Source organism: Heptranchias perlo, chromosome 43 (assembly GCF_035084215.1).
Source record: "Heptranchias perlo isolate sHepPer1 chromosome 43, sHepPer1.hap1, whole genome shotgun sequence".
Classification (NCBI taxonomy): Eukaryota; Metazoa; Chordata; class Chondrichthyes; order Hexanchiformes; family Hexanchidae; genus Heptranchias; species Heptranchias perlo.
This window is the reverse complement of record NC_090367.1, coordinates 5,088,243-5,115,837: the sequence shown is the minus strand read 5'-3', so window position 1 is coordinate 5,115,837 and position 27,595 is coordinate 5,088,243. Positions and strand designations below refer to the sequence as shown.

Below are 27,595 nucleotides of genomic sequence, written 5' to 3'. Positions count from 1 at the left end.
TATACTGAGTGTGAGTCGAATATTCCATTGTGGAGTTTAAGCTCGATCATGTCCTCATCCACTGTCCACACAAGTCCCCAGCGAGGGGGTCACCTGATAGACCCCCAAAAGTAGTAACCCTGGCCGATTATCTCCCCCGTAACTTAGGGTGTGGGAGGCCAAATGAAGTGCCCCTACTGCCACCCTGGCTGAGATCGGTTACGTCAGCAGAGACTCTACCCTCACTGGATGAATGCACTGCCCTCTCGGGAGAGGATTACATTTTAAAAAGTAAAAATTTATTGCACGCTTCAGAAAGAACTTAAAAGAATTTGCATTTATAAAGCCCCTTTCGTGACCTCAGGACATCCCACAGCCGATTAAGTACTTATGAAGTGTGGTCACTGTTGTAATGTGGGAACATGAGGGTTGGACCCATTCCTGGAGGTTTCATCACATGTCTTCCTGCCCCCAACCGCCTCACCCAGTCAAACAGCAGTCTCTCTCTGATCTTCAATATTTTTGTAATTAGTGTTCAAAGGAAATGAATTAAGTAAACAATTATTTTTTAATGCCAGCTATGATTTTTCTCCTGGGTTTGCTCACAGCAGTGTCCAGGAGATTGATTTTAATTGGAGTGAGCTGGCAGAGGGCAGCACAGAAATGTAACCCCAGAATCAAGGCCGCACCTTCCTGAGGAGGGGAGGAAAGAAGGAACAAGAAATATATAATAAATCCTGAGGTCTTCTGGCTGGGGTTTTAGGCCCACAGGGTTGCTATGGTGATTGGGAGCTCTGGGCTTCCTCCTGTCCATCACTCTTCAGACCACGCCCCCTTTTACGGCACCACCGCCGGCCGTGGGAATCCTCTCTTTCCGACCGTGCCGTGAGTTGGATCGCTCTCTCTAGCTCCTTGTGTAAGATGGCGGCCGGGGTAAGTGGACGCTCCGGGTACAATCGGCGAAATATCGGCGCCATCCTGCCTTCCGCGGGCCGGCGAGCGGCTCCTCCGCCTCCCTTAGCCTCTCTAATCCACATTTCTGCCCTTCTTTCCCGCAGACTCTGTACACTTACCCCGACAACTGGCGGGCGTTCAAGGCGCTGATCGCCGCTCAGTACAGCGGTTCCAAGCTGCGGCTCCAGTCCGGCCCGCCGCATTTCATCTTCGGACAGACCAACAGGAGCGCCGACTTCCTCAAGAAATTCCCCCTGGGCAAGGTAAGCGGCCCCGGCTGTGGGCGTGGGTCCCAACCCGGTCCCCACCCCCCCCCCCCCAACCCGGTCCCGATCCCCAACCCCCCCCCCAACCCGGTCCCGATCCCCAACCCCCCCCCAACCCGGTCCCAAATGTGCTGAGTAAGAGAGTGTCCAGTCTGGGGAGGAGCTGGGCCCAGAGATACCCTCGCCCAGCAGCCCCCACCCTCAGCCCTCGCCCCCTACCCTCGCCCAGCAGCCCTCGCCCCCTACCCTCACCCCGCAGCCCTCGCCCCCTACCCTCACCCCGCAGCCCTCGCCCCCTGCCCTCGCCCCCTGCCCTCGCCCCGCAGCCCTCGCCCCGCAGCCCTCGCCCCGCAGCCCTCGCCCCGCAGCCCTCGCCCCGCAGCCCTCGCCCCGCAGCCCTCGCCCCGCAGCCCTCGCCCCGCAGCCCTCGCCCCGCAGCCCTCGCCCCGCAGCCCTCGCCCCGCAGCCCTCGCCCCGCAGCCCTCGCCCCGCAGCCCTCGCCCCGCAGCCCTCGCCCCCTACCCTCAGCCCCTACAGGCTTCTGCCAGATGGGCTGGGGGGTGAGAGAGGGCAGCAAGTGACAGCACAATGAATCTATAACAGTTGCCCCTTTTAATTGGACAGAATGGCCCCTTTAATTGGGTTATCGGGGGATATTTAAATTCTGACCCGAGGTTTTTACCCCCTTGGATGGGTCGGGAAGGTGGGGGGGGGGGTCCAAGGTTGGTGGGGGGAGTTTTCAATACCCAATTATTTGTGCCCTGATCTGGCACTATGGAGGGGTAATCTTCCTCCTCTTCTCTCTTTCCCCCCCCCCCCCCCAGCTGTGTTTTGGGGGGTACTTGCAGCTCTGAGGGAAATTACTTAAAGGGGAAGGAAGACCCTGGGAATTTGAGTTGCTTTCAGTGGGTTTTAAAAAATACCCCACCACCCCATAGCCCAAATCATTCCCACCCCATTTTTGAGTGTTTGTGGATGTGGAGCAGAGCTGTATGGGCCACTGGCCCTGGCAAATCAGACCTATTGGTCTGTATTTCTTCATTTCTGGTTTGTCCTGTTTGAATTCTGTGGGCCTGGAGGTTTAGAAAGGCCTGTGCTTAGTGCTATTGATGCCTCATTGCTGGATAAATCCTAAAGCACATCTGTTAGTATCAGTGACCTGAGATACCTGCAAATCAGTGAGAATGTAAGAACATTAGAAATAGGAGCAGGAGTAGGCCATACAGCTCCTCGAGCCTGCTCTGCCATTCAATAAGATCATGGCTGATCTTCAAACTCAACACCACTTTCTCACCCGATCCCCATATCCCTTGATTCCCTTAGTGTCAAAAGATCTGTCCATTTGGATTTAAACTTTAATCTGTGGCTTTTGAGGCAGATCATTTTCTGGTCCGTATCCTGTGACGGCTTGGCTCAGTCGCTGTCACTCTCATCTTGAGTCAGAAGGCTAAAGGTTTGTGCCCTGCTCCAGGATGTGAGCTCATTGGAGCAGGAGGAGGCCATTCAGCCCCTCGGGCCTGCTCCGCCATTCAGTTAGATCTGCACCTGCATTCCATTTTCCCGCCTTTGCTCCATATTCCTTGATACCCTTAACCCAACAAAAGTTTATCGATCTCAGTCTTGAAAGCTCCAACTGACCCCCAACATCCACAGCCTTATTTGGGGGGGGGGGGGGGGGTAAGGGTGAGGGAGGAGAGTTCCAGATTTCTACTACCTTTTGTGTGGAAAAAAATGCTTCCTGATTTTGCTCCAGAATGGCCTGGCTCTAATTTTAATAGTCTTATGCTGATACCCCAGTGCAGTGCTGGGAGAATGCTGCATTGTATTCTTTGTGTGTCTACCCCTCTCATATACCATCATCAAGTTCTGATGCAGGGTGTCCAGATGCTGATAGACCTCCCGTGTATTGTCCTGAATTTTCTGTTTTTATGCCACCCAATTCATGCTGTGCAAATTACTGGATGTGTGTGTTTTTCCTGTCTGGAGGGAAAGAATGTTTCTTAAGTTCCAGGATTCTAAATTCACATTCACCTGAATGACTCTCAAACCCTTTGCAGTGCAGGGATTCTGGGTTTCACTGAGCCCAGTCCTAAGCTGAGAGTTGGCTGCTACCAGCTCCTAGGCTGACGCTCCCAGTGCCAGTTCTGAGGGAATGCTGCACTGTTGGAGGTGCCGTCTTTCGGATGAGACGCTAAACCGAGGCCCTGGCTGCCCCCTCAGATGGACATAAGATCCCACAGCACTACTTCGAACAAGAGCGTGTCTTGGCTAATGTTCATCCCTCAACCAATATCACTAAAACAGATTTGGTAATTATCACATTGCTGTTTGTGGGACCTGTCTGTGCACAGATTGGCTGTTGCGTTTCCTACATTGTTTTTTTTTCCTGTTTGTTTTTTTGTTGAATGTGTATTCGGGGGTTCTGCAGGTGACACCTCTCTGTCTGAACACGGTGATTGCCTTGGCAACGGGCAGTTGCAGGGGCATTCTGTAAACACCATGTATTGTTCTATATGTATAAATGCGTAGGCTTCGAGGAGCTCCTGAACATTTACCTGAGGAAGGAGGAAGCCTCCGAAAGCTTGTGAATTTAAAATAAAATTGCTGGACTATAACTTGGTGTTGTAAAAATGTCTACATTACAACAGTGACTACACTTCAAAAGTACTTCATTGGCTGTAAAGCGCTTTTGGACGTCCCGAGCAAGTCCTTTCTTGTGGCGGTCCCTGTGTGCAGATGCTGTCGCTCGTATGCTTGTGCATTTAAAAAGAAACATAGAAATTTCTCATTGTGAGAGATGTTGGCTCTTGGGCACTTTCTCGCTTCTTGCCCTCCTCCAACCACCATGTGAGCATCAAGCACTCCCTGATCAGTCTCAGTGTGGGTTAGATCAGGCAATTCCAACCTATGAGCAGCCTGCGACCCCACCTCAATCTAACTACCTCCGTCCGATTGCCCTTGTATACTGTACTCGCTGATTGATTTGTCCTGTTTGAATTTTCTGAACCTGGAGGTTCGGGAAGAGCTGTTCTTGGCACTGTTGCCTCATTGCTGGATAACTACTGAATTAGAGCACCAAGATCTCTTTGTGTCAGCTACTAGTGATATTTGGGAATTAATTAGGAAAGGGAGTTAAACTTCTAGATGCAGTCCCTGAGACTCAATGGTACACTCCTGTAAGGCCCACAAAAGCAAAATGCTCGGAGGAGCATTAAGTTAAGTGAATGATGAAACCTGGTCTATGCTGCATTAGCCCAAATCCCAAAGCACCTTAATGTGTAATTCTCGCCATCGTAGCCTCTCAGGTGTTGGATCGCGGCCTGTTTATAATGTGGTTGCATGGTCTGTTCCCCAGCCGCAGAGAGAGAGGAGAACGGACGTACGGGAGATTGGCACCAGTTGGATCAGGCACTGAATGTGCAAATGAGCATTGTTTACACATGAAATAAAGAAATATTAAAGATATTCAACTTGCGTTTATATAGCGCCTTTCGCGATTTCAGGATGTCCCAAAGGGCTTCACAGCCGATGAGGTACTTTAAGTGTAGTCACTGTTGTCATGTAGGAAACGTGGCAGCCGATTTGCGCACGGCAAGATCCCACAAACTGCAATGAAATAAATGACCAATCATCTGTTTTTTTTAGTGGTGTTGGCTGTGGGATAAATATTGGCACAGGACACCGGGGGGAGCTCCCCTGCTCTTTGAAATAGTGCCACGGAATCTTTTACGTCCACCTGAGAGGGGCAGGTGGGGCCTCGGTTTAACGTCTAATCCGAAAGACCGCGCCTCTGACAGTGCAGCGCTCCCTCAGTACTGGCGCTGGGAGTGTCGGCCTGGATTATGGGTTCGAGTCTCTGGAGTGGGGCTCGAACCCACGACCTTCTGTCTCAGGCGAGAGTGCTGCCAACTGAGCCAAGGCTGATATCTAATTGGGCTGTCAGCTCGAGCTACTGCTGGGAGGAGTTGACGACGAGACCACTGTTCTCACTGAAGCACATTGTGAATGGATCAGCTGTGCCTGCTAGGGCCCGAGGAGGGGGAATCTCCGCTTGCTGCAGTGTTGGCTCTGTTTGGGGTGAGAGGTGCTGACTGTCGCCCGTTCTGTTGCTTACTCCAGCTTTTGCGCTTCTGTTCCAGGTTCCAGCTTTCGAAGGGGACGACGGATTCTGTGTCTTCGAGAGCAATGCTATCGCTCACTATGGTAAGGTTAAGAGGAGATTTATAGAATCATAGAGCACAGACGAGGCCATTTGGCCCATTGTGTCTGTGCCGGCTCTTTGAAAGAGCTATCCAATTAGTCCCATCCTCCTACTCTTTCTCCATAGCCTTGCAAATTTTTTTCCCCTTCAAGCATTTATCCAATTCCCTTTTGAAAGTTACAATTGACTCTGCTTCCACCGCCCTTTCAGGCAGTGCATTCCAGATCAGAACAATTTAACCAAATTTCTTTTTTTAAGTTACGATGGATTTTGCTAGTCTTTTCCCTATTCACCCAATCTCCTTTGGTTAAGAAGCCTGTGGCGAGGGAATCATCAATTTAAAATAGTCAGTGTAGGGAGAGCAGTCAAGAAAAATCTTTGTGCCAGGGGTTGGTGCATGGATTGCTTTGCCATAGAGTGGTTGAGGCAGAGACCATTACAACTTTTAAAGGAAAAGTGGATAAATATTTGAAGCAGCGGAAGATCCAGGACTATGGAGAGAGCAAGGCAGTGGGTTTTAGTTTTGAATTGCTTTAGCAAAGAGCCAGCACTGGCTCGATGGGCTGAATGGCCTCCTTCTAAGAACATAAGAAATACGAGCAGGAATAGGCCATCCGGCCCCTCGAGCGGCTCTGCCATTCAACCAGATCGTGGCTGATCTTCTACCTCAACGCCATTTTCTGCACTATCCCCATATCCCTTGATGCCTTTAATATACAGAAATCTATCGATCTCTGTTTTGAATGTACTCAATGACTGAGCCTCCACAGCCCTCTGGGGTAGAGAATTCCAAAGATTCACCACCCTCTGAGTGAAGAAATTTCTCCTCATCTCAGTCCCTAAATGGCCTACCCCTTATTCTGAGACTGTGACCCCTGGTTCTAGACTCCTCAGCCAGGAGAAACATCCACCCTGTCAAGCCCTGTAAGAATTTTGTATGTTTCAATGAGATCACCTCATTCTTCTAAACTCTAGGGAATACAGGCCTAGTCTACTCAATCTCTCCTCATACGACAATCCCACCATCCCAGGAATCAGTCTGGTGAACCTTCGTTGCACTCCCTCTATGGCAAGTATATCATTTCTTGGGTAAGGAGACCAAAATTGTACACAGTACTCCAGGTGCAGTCTCAACAAGGTCAAATATAATTGCAGTAAGACATCTTTACTCCTGCACTCAAATCCTCTTGTAATAAAGGCCAACATACCATTTGCCTTCCTAATTGCTTGCTGCACCTGCATGTTAGCTTTCAGTAACTCATGTACAAGGACACCCAGGTCCCTTTGAACATCAACATTTCCCAATTTCTCACCATTTAAAAAATACTCTGCATTTCTGTTTTCCTTACCAAAGTGGATAACTTCACATTTTTCCACATTATATTCCATCTGCCATGTTCTTGCCCACTCACTCAGCCTGTCTATATCCCCTTGAAGCCTCTTTGCATCCTCCTCACAACTCACATTCCTACCTAGTTTTGTGTCATCAGCGAACTTGGAAATATTACAGTTGGTCCCCTCATCCAAATCATTGATACAGATTGCTGATAGATCTGTGCTGCAAACCTCCATGGCTCTGAGAGAGAATGTAGCAATAGCGTTAAACTGCCTGGTTTGGGTGACAAACAGATGACCAGCATCCCTTTACTGAGTGTCAACAGTTTGCATGGTTAGTAATCCGGCAGCTGATGTGAAATCAGTTCTTGCAGAGAGTTTCTATTGCATCTTAAATAGGGCTTGTGGTTAGAGCACCTCGGGGGCATAGAGACCGCACCAGTTGAGGTGTGTCTATCCAGCCCAGGTGTGAATACTATCATGCACTATGCCACCTAAATCCCATTCCTCAACTTATTTTCTCTGCTGAATATCTACACAGTACCTGCAGAATTGAGGGAACTATCACCTGCCACTATCTCCCGGGGGATCTGTACCACATGCTAACCATCCTCTAGAGTAGTTATGTCCCATCACTCCTACTGTCTTAGATACATGTCTCTGTTGTCTTTTTGAACGCTGTTTTTGTTTTTAAGTTATGCCATGGCTGTGATTATAAATAAAATGGGGGGAGGTGAGGTGGGCCAGTCTGTAACCACATTGTGCAGTCTTGTCCTCTGCTCGATTAGCCTCTCTCACCTTGATGGAGTGCTGGTGCGCCTCAGGTTAGCGAGGGCGTGACATGGAAAAGTGTCAGGTGAGAGCGGTCATCGGGTGTGATTTTTAAACTTCCTCCGACATGGTCAAATAGCCCTCTGCTGGGACACTGTCTGGCTCGCGCTCAGAGAATAGTTACTTGGGCGAAGGCTGCTAGCACTGGTGGAACTGTGTCCCAGCACCTCACTGCCCTCGGGCAAGACGGGGAGAATGTTTAGGGGTTGGGGGCTCCTCTTACGGTGTTGCTGAAATGTATCCTGTTGGTCCCTCTGCTTCCCTTGTCATTGGAAGCCACCGGTCTCCATCCTCCAATTCACACAGAGCGGGCGGGAGAGTGAACGGTTGCCTGCTCTCGAGCCACCAGTAGGAAGTAGGTGTAGAGTTCCCGGGGGACTAAAACAAATGAGGATCAATCAACAAGATGGAGGGTTTACAGGCGTTGGAGGATTTAAAGTTAAACCGCGAGGCAAGACGTGCGCTCGCTGCGGGGGTCCCTCGGGGCTGCTTGTGTTAGACCCCCCCCCCCCCCAGGAGTAACTGACCATTTCTGTCTCCCTCCCCCAGTTGCGAACCAGGCTCTACGAGGGGCCACCAAGGAGGAAGTTGCTCAGGTTCTTCAGTGGGTGAGCTTTGCAGACAGTGACATCATCCCTCCCGCCAGCACGTGGGTTTTCCCAACCCTTGGAATCATGCAGTACAACAAACAGGTACGTGAAAACTAGCAGCTACCGCCGGTGCGAGTGAAAGGTCAGGGAGCCCGGCCCCAAGAGGTTCCGCTGGTAAACGAACCGCCCTGTGTGGTACCAAGCCACACAAACCCCAGGCTGGTGTGCAGCTCGATTGATGGCCTCTGCTGATTGCCGTTGCCGTGTCTCCCTTGGCTTCAGGGCGGAAGGTCACGGGTAAATCGGTCAGTGACCCGTGGCAGCGTGAGGACTGGCTCGGGCTTGGTTCGGTGCCTCCTGTTGTCGAATAGTTGATCTCGACTCGCCCACGAGCATTGGCTGCTTGGCTGTGGTTTCAGAAGGCACTATGTCCCAGCATGAGGCAGCATCTTCAGTGGAAAAGGGGAGACAAGTGGGGTTGAGTCACGTTTCCCCGGCACCATGAAGAAAGCAGGACTGCAAGGGTGGGTCTAAGGAGTGCGTAGGGCACCAGCTCCATGCCTGGATATGACGTGTGTAGGTGATTGGGTGGGATTGTCCACCATTAGGAACATAGGAACAAGAGTAGGCCATTCAGCTGCTCGTGCCTGCTCCGCCATTTGATAAGATCATGGCTGATCTGTGATCTAACTCCATATACCTGCCTTTGGCCCATATCCCTTAATACCTTTGGTTGCCAAAAAGCTATCTCTCATTTAAATTTAACAATTGAGCTAGTATCAATTGCCATTTGCGGAAGAGAGTTCCAAACTTCTACCACCCTTTGTGTGTAGAAATGTTTTCTAATCTCGCTCCTGAAAGGTCTGGATCTAATTTTTAGAGTGTGCCCCCTACTCCTAGAATCCCCAAACAGCGGAAATAGTTTCTCTCTATCCACCCTATCCGTTCCCCTTAATATCTTATAAACTTCGATCAAATCACCCATTAACCTTCTAAACTCTAGAGAATACAATCCCAATTTGTGTAATCTCTCCTCGTAACTTAACCCTTGAAGTCCGGGTATCATTCTAGTAAACCTACGCTGCACTCCCTCCAAGGCCAATATGTCCTTCCGTAGGTGCGGTGCCTAGAACTGCTCACAGTACTCCAGGTGCGGTCTAACCAGGGTTTTGTATAGCTGCAGCATAACTTCTGCCCCCTTGTACTCTCGTCCTCCAGATATAAAGGCCAACATTCCATTTGCCTTATTGATTATTTTCTGCACCTGTTCATGACACTTCAATGATTGATGTACCTGAACCCCTAAGTCCCTTTGGACATCCACAGTTTTTAACTTTTTACCATTTAGAAAGTACCCTGTTCTATCCTTTTGATCCAAAGTGGATGACCTCACATTTGCCTACATTGAATTCCATTTGCCACAATTTTGCCCATTCACCTAATCTATCAATATCCCTTTGTAATTTTATTTTATCATCTACACTGCTTACAATGTCACCAATCTTTGTGTCATCGGCAAACTTAGATATGAGACTTTCTATGCCTTCATCGAAGTCGTTAATAAATATTGTGAATAATTGAGGCCCCAAGACAGATCGCTGCGGGACTCCACTAGTCACATCCTGCCAATGTGAATACTTACCCATTATCCCTACTCTGTCACCTTTCGCTCAGCCAATTTCCTAACCAAGTCCGTACTTTTCCCTCGATTCCATGGGCTTCTAACTTAGCTAACTGGTGGCATTGTAAGCAGTGTAAATGAAAACATAAAATTACAAAGCGATATTGATAGATTAGGTGAATGGGCAAAACTGTGGCAAATGGAATTCAATGTAGACAAATGTGAGGTCATCCATTTTGGATCAAAAAAGGATAGAACAGGGTACTTTCTAAATGGTAAAAAGTTAAAAACAGTGGATGTCCAAAGGGACTTCGGGGTTCAGGTACACCGATCATTGAAGTGTCATGAACAGGTGCAGAAAATAATCAAGAAGGCAAATGGAATGTTGGCCTTTATATCTGGAGGACGAGAGTACAAGGGGGCAGAAGTTATGCTGCAGCTATACAAAACCCTGGTTAGACCGCACCTGGAGTACTGTGAGCAGTTCTGGGCACCGCACCTTCGGAAGGACATATTGGCATTGGAGGGAGTGAAACGTAGGTTAATGGTACCCGGACTTCAAGGGTTAAGTTACGAGGAGAGATTACACAAATTGGGGTTGTATTCTTTAGAGTTTCGAAGGTTAATGGGTGATTTGATCGAAGTTTATAAGATATTAAGGGGAACAGATAGGGTGGATAGAGAGAAACTATTTCTGCTGGTTGGGGATTTTAGGAGTAGGGGGCACGCTCTAAAAATTAGAGCCAGACCTTTCAGGAGCGAGATTAGAAAACATTTCGACACACAAAGGGTGGTAGAAGTTTGGAACTCTCTTCCGCAAACGGCAATTGATACTAGCTCAATTGCTAAATTTAAATGTGAGATAGATAGATAGCTTTTTGGCAACCAAAGATATTAAGGGATATGGGCCAAAGGCAGGTATATGGAGTTAGATCACAGATCAGCCATGATCTTATCAAATGGCGGAGCAGGCACGAGGGGCTGAATGGCCTACTCCTGCTCCTGTGTTTCCTATGTTCCTGACAGTCTCTTATGTGGGACCTTATAAAATGCCTTCTGGAAGTCCATATAAATAACATTGGTCTGGTATAGTAGAGAAACCCATAGGTGCTCAATATAACCCCTCACGCTGTAACACCTTGTTCAGGGTTTAACTGGAGTTAGCTGAGCAACCATGGGGTGCAAATGTTTATTGAGGTCGTTCCTTTCAGCAGAATAACCTGGGTCCATCGCTTGGTGTGAGGTGCCCAGTGCCTTTCGTCCCATTTGTGCCCCTGTCTGAATATGACTGTACCTTGGATTTGGCCATATTGCTATGTTTTATTTAGTGACTGTTCTTTTGCAGGCCACTGAACACGCCAAGGAGGAGGTGAAGAAAGTCCTGAGTGTCCTGAACGAGCACCTGAAGACTCGCACCTTCATGGTGGGAGAGCGGGTCACCCTCGCTGACATCACGGTCGTCTGTTCTCTCCTCTGGCTCTACAAACAGGTACAATGTTCTGCCGCCATCCTCCGAGCTTAGTGCCACTTAACCGCGGGGTGTGGGGTCCAGGGAAATGTGCTACATGTGTCTCTGGGATTACATTTACTGCCTACCAGGCTCTGCAGTGTCGACTCAATGATCCCAAGTGTCAGCTTGGCTCAGTAGGTAGCACTCGCCTCTTGAGTCAGAAGGTTGTGAATTCAAGCCCCACTCCATGCTGGCCCCTCCCAGTGTAGTACCGAGGGAGTGCTGCACTGCCGGAGGTGCCGTCTTTCGAACGAGACGTTAAACCGAGGCCCCGTCTGCCTTTTCTAATGGTTCGGATACAAGTCAAAAATCCCATGGCATTATTCAAAGAGTGGAGCGTTCCCCACTGCCCTGATCAGTCTGCCTCCCTCCACTGAAAACAGATTGACTTGGTTGCTGTTTGTGGGCTCTTGCTGTGCCCACAAATTGGCCACTGCCTAAGTAACAGTGGGATGCATTGCAAAAAAAAAGCTTATCGTTGGCTGTGAAGCGCTTTGGGACATCGTGAGGGCGTGACCAGGCCCTGTATAAATGCCAGCACTTTTCCTTTATCTCGCTCCCTAGCGAAAGAACGCTTTTGGCAGGGAGAGTTATCCCAGAAGCAGAATAATGCGGATGCTGGAAATCTGAAATAAAAACAGAAAATGCTGGAAAAAACCTCAGCAGGTGGGCAGCATCTGTGGGGAGAGAAACAGACTCACGGTTTCAGCTCGATGACCTTTCATCTGAACTTTATCATATTGAATATAACTATTGGGCCTGTTTTTTCCCCAGTGGCGGTGGGGGGGGGGGTGACTAAAATCGTAGCTGCTGACTCTTGTCCCGTCACTCCACGGTGCAGCATTGCTGAGAGTGGCCCTGGAATTGCTTGGAATTGTGGCTCTTGACATCCGCAGTTATTCAGTTAAGTTTGTTAAGGCCTTGGAGAGGGTGCAGAGGAGGTTTACTAGAATGGCACCAGGGATGCAGGACTTCAGTTATTTGGAGAGACTGGAGAAGCTGGGATTGTTCTCCTTCGAGCAGAGAAGGTTAAGGGGAGATTTAATAGAGGTGTTAAAAATTATAATGGGTTATTATGATCTGGAATGCGCTATCTGAAAGAGTGGTGGGAGCAGATTCCATTATAACTTTCAAAAGGGAATTGGATACATACTTGAAGGGGAAAAATTAGCAGAACTATGGGGAAAGAGCAGAATCATAGAATGATACAGCACAGAAGGGATTAATTGGTGGCTCTTTCAAAGAGCTGGCAGAGGCACGATGATCCGAATGGCCGCCTCCTGTGCTGTATGATTCTGGGGTGGGTGGAGGAGGGGAGGCTCAGCCTCACTGTGAATGGGGAGGGTGGTTGCGTGGTCTCTGCCTTCAGACAGACCAAGTTTGGCTGTGGTTTTTGGAGAGCTCGTAACTTGTGTCATTAGGGTTAGGGTTGTTTTGTTTCTGCCAGTGTAGCTGATTTTGATTTCTCTCTTCCTTCAGGTTCTGGATGCCTCTTTCCGTCAGCCCTACACCAATATCAACCGGTGGTTCATTACCTGCATTAACCAGCCTCAATTCAAAGCTGTCCTGGGAGAGGTGAAGCTATGTGACAAAATGGCACAGTTTGACGGTGAGTGTGTCAGTGCAGTGTTGACATGGGCCCAAAGTCAAAGCCTGCCCTGAATTTGGTAATAAATTGGCGCGCTCAATCTGTCGGGCAACAGGATGTCTGGTGAGGGAAAAGGAAAACTGTCACATTAGCGAGGGAATGCTCTGTATCTAACCCATGCTGTACCTGCCCTGGGAGTGTTTGATGGGACAGTGTAGAGGGAGCTTTACTCTGTATCTAACCCTGTACCTGCCCTGGGAGTGTTTGATGGGACAGTGTAGAGGGAGCTTTACTCTGTATCTAACCCGTGCCGAACCTGCCCTGGGAGTGTTTGATGGGACAGTGTAGAGGGAGCTTTACTCTATATCTAACCCATGCTGTACCTGCCCTGGGAGTGTTTGATGGGACAGTGTAGAGGGAGCTTTACTCTGTATCTAACCCGTGCCGAACCTGCCCTGGGAGTGTTTGATGGGACAGTGTGGAGGGAGCTTTACTCTATATCTAATCCCGTGCTGTACCTGCCCTGGGAGTGTTTGATGGGACAGTGTAGAGGGAGCTTTACTCTGTATCTAACCCTGTACCTGCCCTGGGAGTGTTTGATGGGACAGTGTAGAGGGAGCTTTACTCTGTATCTAACCCGTGCTGTACCTGCCCTGGGAGTGTTTGATGGGACAGTGTGGAGGGAGCTTTACTCTGTATCTAACCCGTGCTGTACCTGCCCTGGGAGTGTTTGATGGGACAGTGTGGAGGGAGCTTTACTCTGTATCTAACCCTGTACCTGCCCTGGGAGTGTTTGATGGGACAGTGTAGAGGGAGCTTTACTCTGTATCTAACCGTGCTGTACCTGCCCTGGGAGTGTTTGATGGGACAGTGTAGAGGGAGCTTTACTCTGTATCTAACCCGTGTATTTGGGTGTGCTGGATGCTGAAAGGGAGGCGCCAAAAATTGTTTCATTTCCAACACTGAGACACTAGTCTCCTCCCTCCCTACTTCATCTAACCCTATCAGCATATCCGTCTATTCCTTTCTCCCTCATGTTTATCCAGCTTCCCCATAAATGCATCAATGATATTTGCCTCAACTACTCCATGTGGTAGCAAGTTCCACATTCTCACCACTCTCTGGGTAAAGAAGTTTCTCCTGAATTCCCTATTGGATTTATTAGTGACTATTTTATATTTATGGCCCCTAGTTCTGGTCTCCCCCACAAGTGGAAACATCTTCTCTACGTCTACCCTATCGAACCCCTTCATAATATTGAAGACTATTAGGCTACCTCTCTACCTTCTCTTTTCTGGAGAAATGAGTCCTAGCCTGTTCAGTCTTTCCTGATAGTTAGACCCTCTCTGGTTTGGTATCATCCTAATGAATCTTTTTTGCACCTTCTCCAGTGCTTCTATATCCTTTTTGTAATATGGAGACCAGAACTGTTCACAGTACTCCAAGTGTGGTCCAACCAAAGTTCAATACAAGTTTAACATAACCTCTCTGCTTTTCAATTCCATTCCTCGAGAAATGAACCCCAGTGCTTTTGTTTGCATTTTTATGCCCCCACCCTAGCTGAAAGATATTGAGGGTGGCAGAGGGGTGGGCACTGTCACCGACTCTCTCTGTGCACAATCACCGTTAAAGCCCACGTAAGTTGCCCACCACCTGATGTGTGATTAACCCTGGCTTCTGTTTCTTTTGGACAGCCAAGAAGTTTGCAGAACTGCAGCCCAAGAAAGATAAGGCGCCCAAGGAGCCCAAAGAACCCAAGCCGCAAGAGAAGAAGGAGAAGAAAGAGAAAAAGGAGGAAAAGAAGCAGCCGGCCCCCGAGGAGGAGTTGGACGCCTGTGAGGAGGCCGCTGCCTCCGAGCCCAAAACCAAGGATCCTTTCGCTCACCTGCCCAAGAGGTTCGAAGGCAGCCGGTTTGCATGAATCCCGAATTAACCCAGTGCTGTTCAAATGCTTAACAATAGCAACTTGCGTTTATATAGTGCCTTTAATGTAGTAAAGCATCAGAAGGCGCTTCACAGGAGTGTAATCAGTCAGAAATTGACACCGAGGCCATGGGGAGTGAGTGGGATTAGACTGGGTGGGATATTAGAGGGTGTGGAGAGTGAGCAGGAGAGTGGGATTAGACTGGGTGGGATATTAAAGGGTATAGGGAGTGAGGGGGAGAGTGGGATTAGACTGGGTGGGATATTAGAGGGTAAGGAGAGTGAGCAGGAGAGGGGGATTAGACTGGGTGGGATATTAGAGGGTCAGGAGAGGGGAATTCGACTGGGTGAGATATTAGAGGGTATGGAGAATGAGCAGGAGAGGGGAATTAGACTGGGTGGGATATTAAAGGGCATGGAGAGTGGGATTAGACCGGGTGAGATATTAGAGGGTACGGGGAGTGAGCAGGAGAGGGGAATTAGACTCGGTGGGATATTAAAGGGTATGGAGAGTGAGCAGGAGAGTGGGATTAGACTGGGTGGGATATTAGAGGGTATGGAGAGAGTAGGATTAGACTGGATCGTGGAGACAAATACTAGCGCAGATTTGGTGGGTCAAATGACCTGTGAATGATTGTGTTCTGTTTGCATATAGCTGAAGTTGTGGACATGAACAGACCTCAGTAACTGACAGGGGGTGGGATTATTTCAAGTTTATTTCCATCAAGTGTCCAAAAAAGGAACTCTAATTTCCTTTCTAACTAGAAAGAGACCATGTGTTACTCTGTGACCGATTTAGATGTTGCTGACGATTGTTATGGTTATTCAATTCAGCAGCTGTCACCAGCCTGACTGGATACATTGAATGCCTGGAAGGCAGCAGCAAATCCGCAGTGAGGTGGGGGAGAGGGTTAGGAGCTTTACTTTATGCTTCCAGTTGGACCTGGGTGAGGATGGTACTGACTGAGCCAAGCTGACATGTGCGTGATGAGGGGGTGTAAATGGTGGGGGCGGGAGTGGAGCAGAGGTTATTTGACCTTGCAGTTGCACTAGAGCTGACAGCCCTCAGTACTGCACCCAAGTGTCCATTGCTCCTATGTGAGGCTTGAGTGTTGTCGTTGGGGGGCTGTTCGACTGTGGGCAGAATCGTAGCTGACCCACATCCTTGCCTTAGGTAACATTGACGCACGCACGCACTTTCTAGCAGGGATCAATGACTGGTGATCTGAAGTGAGCAACCTGTCTGATTTCTCCGCTGCATTAGCTAATTCAGGACAGTTTAAGGCCTGAATCTGGGACTTCAATAATCTGAGTAACTGAGCTGTTAACTGAAGACATTCCAAGCCAAGGCGGAGGGAGGGGGGAGCTTAAAATGTCCAGTTTATAGTATGGGTTTGAAGGAGTTGGCTTTAATTGTGAGCCCAGGAGAGTTCCTGATCTTGGCCAGGTGTGGGGGGGTAGGGAACAATCACCCCTAGGGAAATCCTTTCAACACTGGAGTTGGGTTACAGAACCTGCTTGGGTGGGGTACTAGGGAAGGTGTGGAGAGGGGAACAGCTGGCTGCCTTGGAGCATTTCAGTCTGGGAACAGCCGTCAAGAATACCGGCCCCTGTTGTACATCGTTCTGTCGCTAGGTGGAGCCGTTTCATAACAAGCCAGTGTCTGGTTCCAGTTACACAGTAACCAGTCTGTCCTGGCTATGTGATGACTTGGCCATGGAGTCCTAGGGTGAGAATCTGCATTCAAGATCCCCCCGCTCGGTGACGTTTTTTCTATCTCCCCTACTGCCACTCCAAAGCTAACTCCGGGCAGAGTGCAGATCTAAACTGGGGTCTGTACGGTTAAACTCATGAACAGTCAGGGAGGGCACTGTGCAGTACTGTTAACAGATTGCATATTGTTCCCACGTCCATTGATAGACTTGTACCCTAGTGTAGTACAGCGACAGACCAGAACACGCTATACTGTACCCCAGTGTTGTACGGCGGCGGGCCTGTACCCACCGGTACTGTACCCGTGTTGTACGGCGGCGGGCCTGTACCCACCGGTACTGTACCCGTGTTGTACGGCGGCGGGCCTGTACCCACCGGTACTGTACCCGTGTTGTACGGCGGCAGGCCTGTACCCACCGGTACTGTACCCGTGTTGTACGGCGGCAGGCCTGTACCCACCGGTACTGTACCCGTGTTGTACGGCGGCGGGCCTGTACCCACCGATACTGTACCCGTGTTGTACGGCGGCGGGCCTGCACCCACCGGTACTGTACCCGTGTTGTACGGCGGCAGGCCTGCACCCACCGGTACTGTACCCGTGTTGTACGGCGACAGGCCTGCACCCACCAGACCTGCACCCATGTGTTGTACAGCAACAGACTAGTACCATATCCCAGTGTTATACTGCACACAATATTCTCTAGATGCAACCCATTGGAATGACAGAATCTATAAAGTTTTCCCGTGATCACTATGCATTTGACTAAAGTGCTTGTGAAAGCTGCCACCCTGCTTGGGTTTGTTTCACACACCCACTGACTGTAACGCTGACCTAAATCTTTGGCTGTAAAACTGGCTGGGTGTGAAGGGCCCTGTCTTTTGTTTTTGTAATGTGCATTTGGTCGGTGCCTGGTGCCGGCAGCTCTTGGGTTGTTTTGCTTCCAAATTCCTCGGGGGTTGCGAAGAGATGGCGGGCGGAGCCTCTGTCAGCTCATTGGAGAAATCTGCCTCGTCTGCTCAGGACGTGTCTTAGTCGGGGCAGCCACAGATCATCCCAACGGGCTCATTAAAACGTCCCCGTAAGTCGTCCTCCTGGTTCAGTCAGTAAATGCAGCACTCCAGGATTACCCCATGTTCAGTCTGTGGTCTGTGCCGCTGGGCTTGGGGGTGGTAACAGAGAAAGTCAGTCAGGGTTCCTGCTCTTGTTTGTTGTGCGTGGAACCTCCTTGCAGTGAGACCAGGATCAAACTCACCGTAACACCTACACACTACTTTCTTTCTTTGTCTGTTTCTTGTCACCACCCTGAGTTGAATCGCATGTGTTGGATCCCTCCCAAACACTGATGGGCCCTTCTCCGACCCCCACCCCCCCCAAACAAGAGTCAGCGCCTCCAGAGCAGGAGTGATCCAATCGTCATGTGTGGCTTTAACCATCTCCCTGGGCAATTGTCAAAAACAAAACACTGCCTAAAAGAGCCCTGGAAACCTTGCAGTTTACCAGACTTGTGAATACTTCCTTTCATCAGAGATAATCCATAAAGGTGGGGGAGGATGGTACCCCGCCTGACCAGGCACTCCCTATTGTTCTAAAGCTTCTGTGCTTGCATCCATTAGGAGATGACTCAAAGTGGGAGGCAGGCTGCCCATATTTTTCAGCACAGTTTAAGCAAAGTTCTTGTGAAAAGAAAGAACAAACTTGCATTTATATAACGCCTTTCATGACCTCAGGTCATCCCAAAAAGCTGCACAGCCAATGAAGTACTTTTGAAGTGTAGTCACTGTTGTAATGTAGGAAAGACGGTAGCAAATTTGCGTACAGCAAGATCCCATAAACAGCAATGTGATCATGGCCAGATCATCTATTTTTTAGTGATGTCGATTGAGGGACCAATATTGGCCCCGGGACACCCCTGTACATCTTCAAAATAGTGCCCTGGGATCTTTTATGTCCACTTGAAAGGGTAGGCGGCGCCTCGGTTTAATATCTCATCTGAAAGACGGCAGCTCTCCCTGCCCTGAATAAAAGAAGAGCGGACCTGAGCGGCCAATAAAAGGAGTGGGGAGAACAGACCTGAGCAGCCAATAAAAAGAGCGGACCTGAGCAGCCAATATAAGGAGTGGGGAGAACGGACCTGAGCGGCCAATAAAAGGAGCAGGGAGAGCGGACCTGAGCGGCCAATAAAAAGAGCGGACCTGAGCGGCCAATAAAAAGAGCGGACCTGAGCGGCCAATAAAAAGAGCGGACCTGAGCGGCCAATAAAAAGAGCGGACCTGAGCGGCCAATAAAAAGAGCGGACCTGAGCGGCCAATAAAAGGAGTGGGGAGAACGGACCTGAGCAGCCAATAAAAGGAGTGGGGAGAACGGACCTGAGCGGCCAATAAAAGGAGCAGGGAGAGCGGACCTGAGCGGCCAATAAAAAGAGCGGACCTGAGCGGCCAATAAAAAGAGCGGACCTGAGCGGCCAATAAAAAGAGCGGACCTGAGCGGCCAATAAAAAGAGCGGACCTGAGCGGCCAATAAAAAGAGCGGACCTGAGCGGCCAATAAAAAGAGCGGACCTGAGCGGCCAATAAAAGGAGTGGGGAGAACGGACCTGAGCAGCCAATAAAAGGAGTGGGGAGAACGGACCTGAGCGGCCAATAAAAGGAGCGGGGAGAACGGACCTGAGCGGCCAATAAAAAGAGCGGGGAGAACGGACCTGAGCAGCCAATAAAAGGAGCGGGGAGAACCGTCCTGAGCGGCCAAAAGGAGTGGACCTGTGCGGTGAAATATAAAAAAAATCAAGCTGAAGACAAAAAGTGACGTCAAAGAGGAGCCCCGAGGGTAAGTCAGTGTAAGTATTTAGTTTCGTGGTTAGTGTTAGTTAAAAAGCCTTAAAACGAACATTTAACAAGAGCGGGAAACTAGTTTAAACTAGATAAATTCATTAGTTTTTTTTTAGAAACTAAAAATAAACTAAATCAATTAATTAGATAAAAACGTTGATTAATTAAATAAATAAAGCAAAGTTAGATAGAGATGGCAGTGCAGGTGGTGTGCCGTAATTGCAGCATGTGGGAGTTTGTGGAGAGCAGTGTGATCCCGAGCAACCACCTCTGCGGTAAGTATCTGCAACTCGAGGAACTTCGGCTCAGTGTTGTTGAGCTGGAGTCAGAGGTTCAGACATTGCGATGCATCAGGGAGGGGGAAAGTTATCTGGACACTTTGACCCAGGAGGCAGTCACACCCCTTAGTTTAGGCAGTGGTTTAGATTTGGTTAGTGGTCAGGGACAGGAGGATATGACTGCGAGGCAGGCAGGTAAGGGGACCCCAGATGCAGTGGTGGAGGAGCCTCAGCCTTTGCCCTGGTCCAACAGGTACGAGGTACTTGCTACCTGTGTGGCTGAGAACAGAGACTGCAGGGAGGATGGGCAAATTGACGACAGCACCATGGTACAGGAGGCCATTCAAGTGGGGGCAGCGAAAAGGAATGTGGTAGTGTTAGGGGATAGTATATTCAGGGGAATAGATACCGTTCTCTGCAGCTGCGATCAGGACTCCCGAAGGCTGTGTTGCCTGTCCAGGGTTAAGGACATCTCCTTGCGGCTGGAGAAGAACTTGGAAATGGAGGGGGAGGATCCAGTTGTTGTGGTCCACGTAGGAACCAACGACATAGGTAGAACTAGGGATAAGGTTCTGCCGAGGGAGTTTGAGGAGTTAGAATCCAAATTAAAAGGCAGAACCTCAAGGGTGGTAATCTCTAGATTAAGGGACAGAAAACACTGGTGGGAGTAGTTTATAGATCCCCTATCAGTAGTTGTAGTTTTGGACAGAATATAAATCAGGAAATTAGAGGAGCATGTAACAAGGTTAATGCAATAATCGTGGGGAACTTTAGTCTTGATATAGACTGGACAAACCAAATTGACAAAAGTAGTTTGGAGGATGAGTTCATGGAATGCATTCGAGACAGTTTTCTAGAACAATATGGAGGAACCAGCCAGGGAACAGGCTATTTTAGATCCAGTATTGTGTAATGAGACTGGATTAATTAGTAATCTTATAGTTAAGGATCCTCTGGGGCAGAGTGATCATAATATGAATTTCATATTGAGTTTGAGAGTGATGAAATTAAGTCTGAAACTAGGGTCTTAAATTTAATCAAAGCCAATTACATAGGGGCGAGTTGGCTAAGGTAGATTGGGAAATTAGATTAAAAGATATGATGGTAGATAAGCAATGGTGAACATTTAAAGAAATAATTCATAATTCTCAATGAATGTACATTCCCTTGAGGAGTAAATACTCCACGGGAAAAGTGATCCAACCGTGGCTAACGAGAGAAATTAAGGATAGTATTAGATTAAAAGAAGAGGCTTTACAATGTTGCCAAAAAGAGTAGTAAGCCTGAGCATTGGGTGGGTTTTAGAAGTCAGCAAAAGATGACCAAGAAATTGATAAGAGGGAGAAAATAGAATGAGAGTAAACTAGTAAGAAATATAAAAACGGATTGTAAAAGCTTCCACAAGTATATAAAAAGGAAGAGAATAGCGAAAGTAAACATGGGATATTAGATGCAGACAGGAGAAATTATAATGGGGCATAAGGAAATGGCAGAGATGTTAAACAAATATTTTATATCTGTGTCTTCATAGTAGAAGACACAAAAAACATATCGGAAATAGTGGAGAACCAAGGGTCTAATGAGAGTGAGGAACTTAAAGTAATTAAGATTTGTAAAGAACAAGTTCTGGAGAAATTAATGAGATTAAAAGACAACAAATCCCCTGGACCTGATGTAATATATTTGGATTTTCAAAAGGCATTTGATAAGGCACCACATAAAAGGTTGTTACGCAAGATTAGGGCTCATGGGATTGGGGGTAATATATTAGCATGGATTGAGGATTGGTTAACGGACAGAAAACAGATTAGGAATAAACGGGCCATTTTCGGGTTGGCAGGCTGAGAGTAGTGGGGTGCTGCAAGGATCAGTGCTTGGGCCTCAGCTGTTTACAATTTATATCAATGACTTAGATGTGGGGACCGAGTGTAATGTATCCAAGTTTGCTGACTATACAAAGCTAAGTGGGAAAGTAAGCTGTGAGGAAGACGCAAAGGGATATAGACAGGTTAAGTGAGTGGGCAGGAAGGTGGCAGATGGAGTATAATGTGGGGAAATGTGAAATTATCCACTTAGGTAGGAAGAATAGAAAAGCGGAATATTTTTTTAAAAGATGAGACTCAGAAATGTTGGTAGTCAGAGGGATTTGGGTGTCCTTGTACATGAATGACAGAAAGTTAACATGCAGGTACAGCAAGCAATTAGGAAGGCAAATGGTATGTTAGCCTTTATTGCAAGGGGGTTGAAGTATAAGAGTAAGGAGGTCTTGCTGTAATTATATATGATGTGGAGATGCCGGTGATGGACTGGGGTGGACAAATGTAAGGAATCTTACAACACCAGGTTATAGTCCAACAATTTTATTTTAAAATCACAAGCTTTCGGAGATTATCTCCTTCGTCAGGTGAGTGAGTGAATGAGAACCTCTCACTCACCTGATGGAGATAATCTCCGAAAGCTTGTAATTTTAAAATAAAATTGTTGGACTATAACCTGGTGTTGTAAGATTCCTTACATTTGTAATTATATAGACCACATCTGGAGTACTGTGTACAGTTTTGGTCTCCTTACCTAAGGAAGGATATACTTGTCTTAGTGGGGGTGCAATGAAGGTTCATTAGATTGATTCCTGGGATGAGAGGGTTGTCCTATGAGGAGAGATTGAATAGAATGGGCCTATACTCTCTGGTGTTGAGAAGAATGAGAGGTGATCTCATTGAAATGTATAAAATTCATAGGGCTTGACAGGATAGATGCTGAAAGGCTGTTTCTCCTGGCTGGAGAGTTGAACTAGTGGTCATAGTCTCAAGATAAGGAGTCGGCCATTTAGGCCTGAGATGAGTGAAAAATTTCTTCACTCACAGGATTGTGAATCTTTGGAATTCTCTACCCCAGAGGGCTGTGGTTACTCAGTCGATGAGTATATTCCAGACTGAGATCGATTTAGAATTTTGGACTCTAACGGCACTCAACTCTTCTTTCACCCACCGCTCTACAGAGTCATCCTGCTCTCTTACCATCTCCCTGCCGCTGCTTTCACAGCTGTGGCAACCCTCTTGGGTCATGCAGCACTGAACGAGCCCAGAGACCCCTTGGGTCGTGCAGCACTGAACGAGCCCAGAGACCCCTTGGGTCGTGCAGCACTGAACGAGCCCAGAGACCCCTTGGGTCGTGCAGCACTGAACGAGCCCAGAGACCCCTTGGGTCGTGCAGCACTGAACGAGCCCAGAGACCCCTTGGGTCGTGCAGCACTGAACGAGCCCAGAGACCCCTTGGGTCGTGCAGCACTGAACGAGCCCAGAGACCCCTTGGGTCGTGCAGCAGTGAACGAGCCCAGAGACCCCTTGGGTCGTGCAGCACTGAACGAGCCCAGAGACCCCTTGGGTCGTGCAGCACCGAACGAGCCCAGAGACCCCTTGGGTCATGCAGCACCGAACGAGCCCAGAGACCCCTTGGGTCATGCAGCACCGAACGAGCCCAGAGACCCCTTGGGTCATGCAGCACCGAACGAGCCCAGAGACCCCTTGGGTCATGCAGCACCGAACGAGCCCAGAGACCCCTTGGGTCGTGCAGCACCGAACGAGCCCAGAGACCCCTTGGGTCGTGCAGCACCGAACGAGCCCAGAGACCCCTTGGGTCGTGCAGCACCGAACGAGCCCAGAGACCCCTTGGGTCATGCAGCACCGAACGAGCCCAGAGACCCCTTGGGTCATGCAGCACCGAACGAGCCCAGAGACCCCTTGGGTCATGCAGCACCGAACGAGCCCAGAGACCCCTTGGGTCATGCAGCACCGAACGAGCCCAGAGACCCCTTGGGTCATGCAGCACCGAACGAGCCCAGAGACCCCTTGGGTCATGCAGCACCGAACGAGCCCAGAGACCCCTTGGGTCATGCAGCACCGAACGAGCCCAGAGACCCCTTGGGTCATGCAGCACCGAACGAGCCCAGAGACCCCTTGGGTCATGCAGCACCGAACGAGCCCAGAGACCCCTTGGGTCATGCAGCACCGAACGAGCCCAGAGACCCCTTGGGTCATGCAGCACCGAACGAGCCCAGAGACCCCTTGGGTCATGCAGCACCGAACGAGCCCAGAGACCCCTTGGGTCATGCAGCACTGAACGAGACTGGCTCCATGGAAGTTTCACATTTTAGCACAGATCAGTGGGTGGGCCCTCAGGCCAGGAATGTCCCAGATTCAGTCTTGGCCTTTGCAAATTTTGCTATTCTGAGCTGCTTAAACCACCACAGTTGCCCTCGTGTCCCCAGGCCACTTAATGGTCAGATATTAGTGTAGGCTCCCACAGCCTTAAACTGTTTGCTATCAAAATACAATCTGGTGTTAATCCCTCTCTCAGAGAACTGTGAGGAAAGAAATTAAGCATGTGTCGTTGCATCCTTTAATCCCCCAAATCCGCACGGAAAAAGATGTCTTTTTAAGATTTCAATAGTCCCTGGAGCATTTTAAAATTGGGAAATATGCTCAAATCGCACCCAGTCTCCAGGGTAAAGCAGCACAGATGGTCCGTGGCAGCTGACCACGGCCATTTACACAAGGAAACCAGCTGTGTTGATACCGTCCTAGTATCTAACCCAGAAGCAGCATATGCCCTGTGTCAGTGTTCACTATACCTGTGTACGGGATTTCCTTGTAGTCAGATCAGTTGAGTTGATCCTACTCTATCCCTGTGGGCCATTTTGTAGCCTGTGCCCTGCAGAGATTGTTCTGCTATCCATCTCTCACTGCAACTTGTATTCAGTTTGATTTGGGGTTTCTTGGGTACAGCTCACTGTCTGGCACAGGCATTCCTAGGGCTTCCTGAGTGCAAGTCAGAACCTGGACCAAACTATCTAACATTATTCCCCACATCGCCTTGCTGAAAACTGGACTTTTTCCTGCTCTTTACCTGGGTACACTGTCGCTGTATGAGAGCTACAACCAATTTTCTGGCACTCTTAGTGTCCAGACTTCCTGCTCCCGGTCGGTGTATCGTGAGCCCTGCTGGAAGTTGTGTGCCAAGTAGGTACAACACCAAGCTTGGCTGTGATGTTCTTCCCCGCCCCCCCCCCCCCCCAGTGCTTAAAGCAAGCGACTGGGGGATGGCACCATGGGAATATATCACCGTTCCTTCATCGTCGCTGGGTCAAAATCCTGGAACTCCCTTCCTAACACCTTCACCACACGGACTGCAGCGGTTCAAGAAGGCGGCTCACCATCACCTTCTCAAGGGCAATTAGGGATGGGCAATAAATGCCGGCCTTGCCAGCGACGCCCACATCCCATAAACAAAAAAAAATGTGATACAGCAATCTGTCATCGCCTGAGGTAGAGGGAGCAAAGCTTGCAGGTGAATGTGATAGCTTGTTCTACCTACCACAAAGCCAAAACAATAGAAGATAAGTCGGGGGGAATAGCGATTACAATATACGATGTTCTGTTCAGACCTCACCCTGAGTACTGGGTCTAAGGGGGACATCAGGCGCTGGAGGTAGTGCAGAGAGGAGCCAAGAAGCTGATCCCCAGTGTCAGTTATGTAGAAAGTCTGGGGCTATTCAATCTGGAAAGGAGGGGTCTGAGAGGTGTACAGGGTAGCTCGGGGAATGGAAATGGTTAATCTGGAATATTACTTTCAATTAAATTGCGGGATTAGGATAAGGGGACATGAGTTCAAACTTGTGAAAGTTAAATTTAGGACTGACTGAATTAAAAAAGTTCTTTATGCACTCAATGATTAACACACAGGATGGATTCCCGGATAGAGTAGTGGAGCCATTGGTGGATTCATTAAAGAACCAATGGGGCGGAGGCTGTATGGCCTCTGGGTAGATGGGCTGAATGGCCTTCCTGGTGTGTAATTGTCTTGAGTCTACCTCCATCAAGAGCTTGTGTTAGGGTGGCTGTGGCAGTGGAGGGGTTACTCGCTGATAATTCCAACCTGCTTTTGTTCTGACTGTGAGAAACCAGATTTGGCAACGCAGCTCAATCTCCTCACAAAGGAGCCTGGCTTGACATTAACACTCTGGCTGTGGAACTTCAATTGTATCTGGGAAATTATCACACCGCTCAGGGTTTTATGCTTTTGGCAGTGCATGCCTTTAACCCATTCACTGCCGCTCCAGGGAGAGGGTGAGAACCCACCTGCTGACCACTGCTGTGTATCCGCAGGTTCCACTGCGAGACGGTCTACATTGAGGGAATGTTGGGGTTCGTTTTCCCCACCTCCCAGTATTCTACCCCGCTATACTGAAGGGGGGTGGTCCTCGCTGGGGTCCAACTCCATGGGCACCCCTGCCGCTCGGATGCCTCAGCCAAGTGGCCATTCTTCATGCTTGATTTGAATGGGCTATTTGACTGTGGGTGGCACCATAGCTGGATCTGTCCTCGTCCCCTTTCCACTGAGGGGGTTGGGGGGAAGTTTAATGATTAGTTGGGAGCGGGGTCCATCTGATTGTTTTTAAACCCATCCCAGACCCAGGGATGGCGAGGCTAATCTTGGTGCTTCACTCACCCCCTCTTACTGGGACCAGCTAGTACCCTGGGCAGACGGAGGAATCCAGAACCTGCCAGTTTGCACGGCTCAGTAATGGCCGGGCACCGTGGGTTGTGCACTGGGTAATGCCACCCTTATGTTTGCGATGGTTCGGGGAGAGGAGGGCTGTAGGGTTTGTGAGGGAGCTGGCGCGACTCGCTAATCAGACTACAGGTGGGAGAATGGCACTGGTTTGAATAAAGGGCAGGCTTATCACTGAGAATAGAAGAGCTTTGCTTTAATCCGGGGTGTGGCGACAGCAGTGATTCACTCGGTGTCTGGCTGTATCAGCATGGAAATGGGACCCGCGGTTAGCAGTCCTCATATCTCCAGCAGTTAGTGCTACACGCGGGGAGCAGAGATGATTCCTGTGCAACTATCCATTAAACCCCCTCACTGGAAAGGGGATGAGGACAGGTCCAGCTATGGTGCCGCCCACAGTCAAAATAGCCCGTTCAAATTTAGCCTGAAGAATGGCCACTTGGCTGTGCTCCTCGGCCCCCCTCCTCGCCACTCTTGCTGAGGTATGGTTTCAAGGGCACTGGCTACTCTCCAATACCTCCCCCCCCAAAAAAAAGGTACCGCAATGAGCCTCCATGCCATGGGGCATTCGCGATCAAGCCTGAACTGTCCTCGCCTGCACTTTCTAGTAGGAGTCCCTGGGTGGCGATGAGCAGAGAGGCTTCAGACTCCCAGTCTAGTGGGCGCTGCGGCTCAGCTGAGATCATTAATCTCTGCGCTGATAGGGGACTGAATGTGGGATATGCAGCTCAGAACCACATCACATGCCATCAGGGAGCTCTGTGGGAGAGATTGTAAAGTGTTGTAGCACAAAGCGCTCTTAGATACTTTCTGCTTTAGGGCAGTTGCTTATTTTATTTGGCACAAAGCTCATTATGGGGGCAGTTGTATGTTGCTTAATGAGTCTGCTTGGTGGCACTTTCGCCTCCCAAGTCAGAAGGTTGGGGGTTCGAGCCCCACTTTGGAGGTGCCGTCTTTCAGTTGAGAGAGTCGAACTGAGACCCTGTCCTGGCGATTCGGGTGGATGTGAAGGATTCCACAGCTCTGTTAGAAGAGCAGGGAGTTCTCCCGGTGTCCCGGACAACATTCCTCCCTCAACCAAAGGCCGATTAATGGGCCATTCATTTCATTAGTTTTTGGGAAGTGGCTGGTGCAGAATGATGGTGTTTGGTAACAGTCAGTGCACCCCAAAGACAATTGAGTGGAGCCCTCTGATGTTTTGATGCCTGTTTGCATTATAATTTGTATCATAGAGCGCTGTGTGCAGTTGCCTCCCTGCAGGTGCTCAGTTCTGGTCTCCATATAGAGGCATTGGAGAAAGTGCAAAGGATGATACCAGAATTGAGAGGAAAGACTGAACAGGCTGGGGCTCTTTACTCTAGAAAAGAGAAGACTGTGAGGGGTGACTTGATAGAGGTCTTTAAAATTATGA

General features: G+C 49.2%; 1 protein-coding gene across 1 annotated transcript in view; it reads left to right on the top strand.

The window, feature by feature from the left end:
- Window positions 1-824: 824 nt before the first annotated feature.
- Window positions 825-27,595, top strand: part of eef1g (eukaryotic translation elongation factor 1 gamma) — a 38,335-nt gene continuing 11,564 nt past the window's right edge. Inside the window, exons 1-7 of the mRNA XM_067975675.1 lie at window positions 825-912; window positions 1,038-1,196; window positions 5,339-5,402; window positions 8,116-8,258; window positions 11,123-11,266; window positions 12,767-12,896; window positions 14,570-14,771. Coding sequence (XP_067831776.1) covers window positions 901-912; window positions 1,038-1,196; window positions 5,339-5,402; window positions 8,116-8,258; window positions 11,123-11,266; window positions 12,767-12,896; window positions 14,570-14,771 — 854 coding nt within the window. The 5' untranslated portion in view covers window positions 825-900. The remainder of the gene's footprint in view (window positions 913-1,037; window positions 1,197-5,338; window positions 5,403-8,115; window positions 8,259-11,122; window positions 11,267-12,766; window positions 12,897-14,569; window positions 14,772-27,595) is intronic.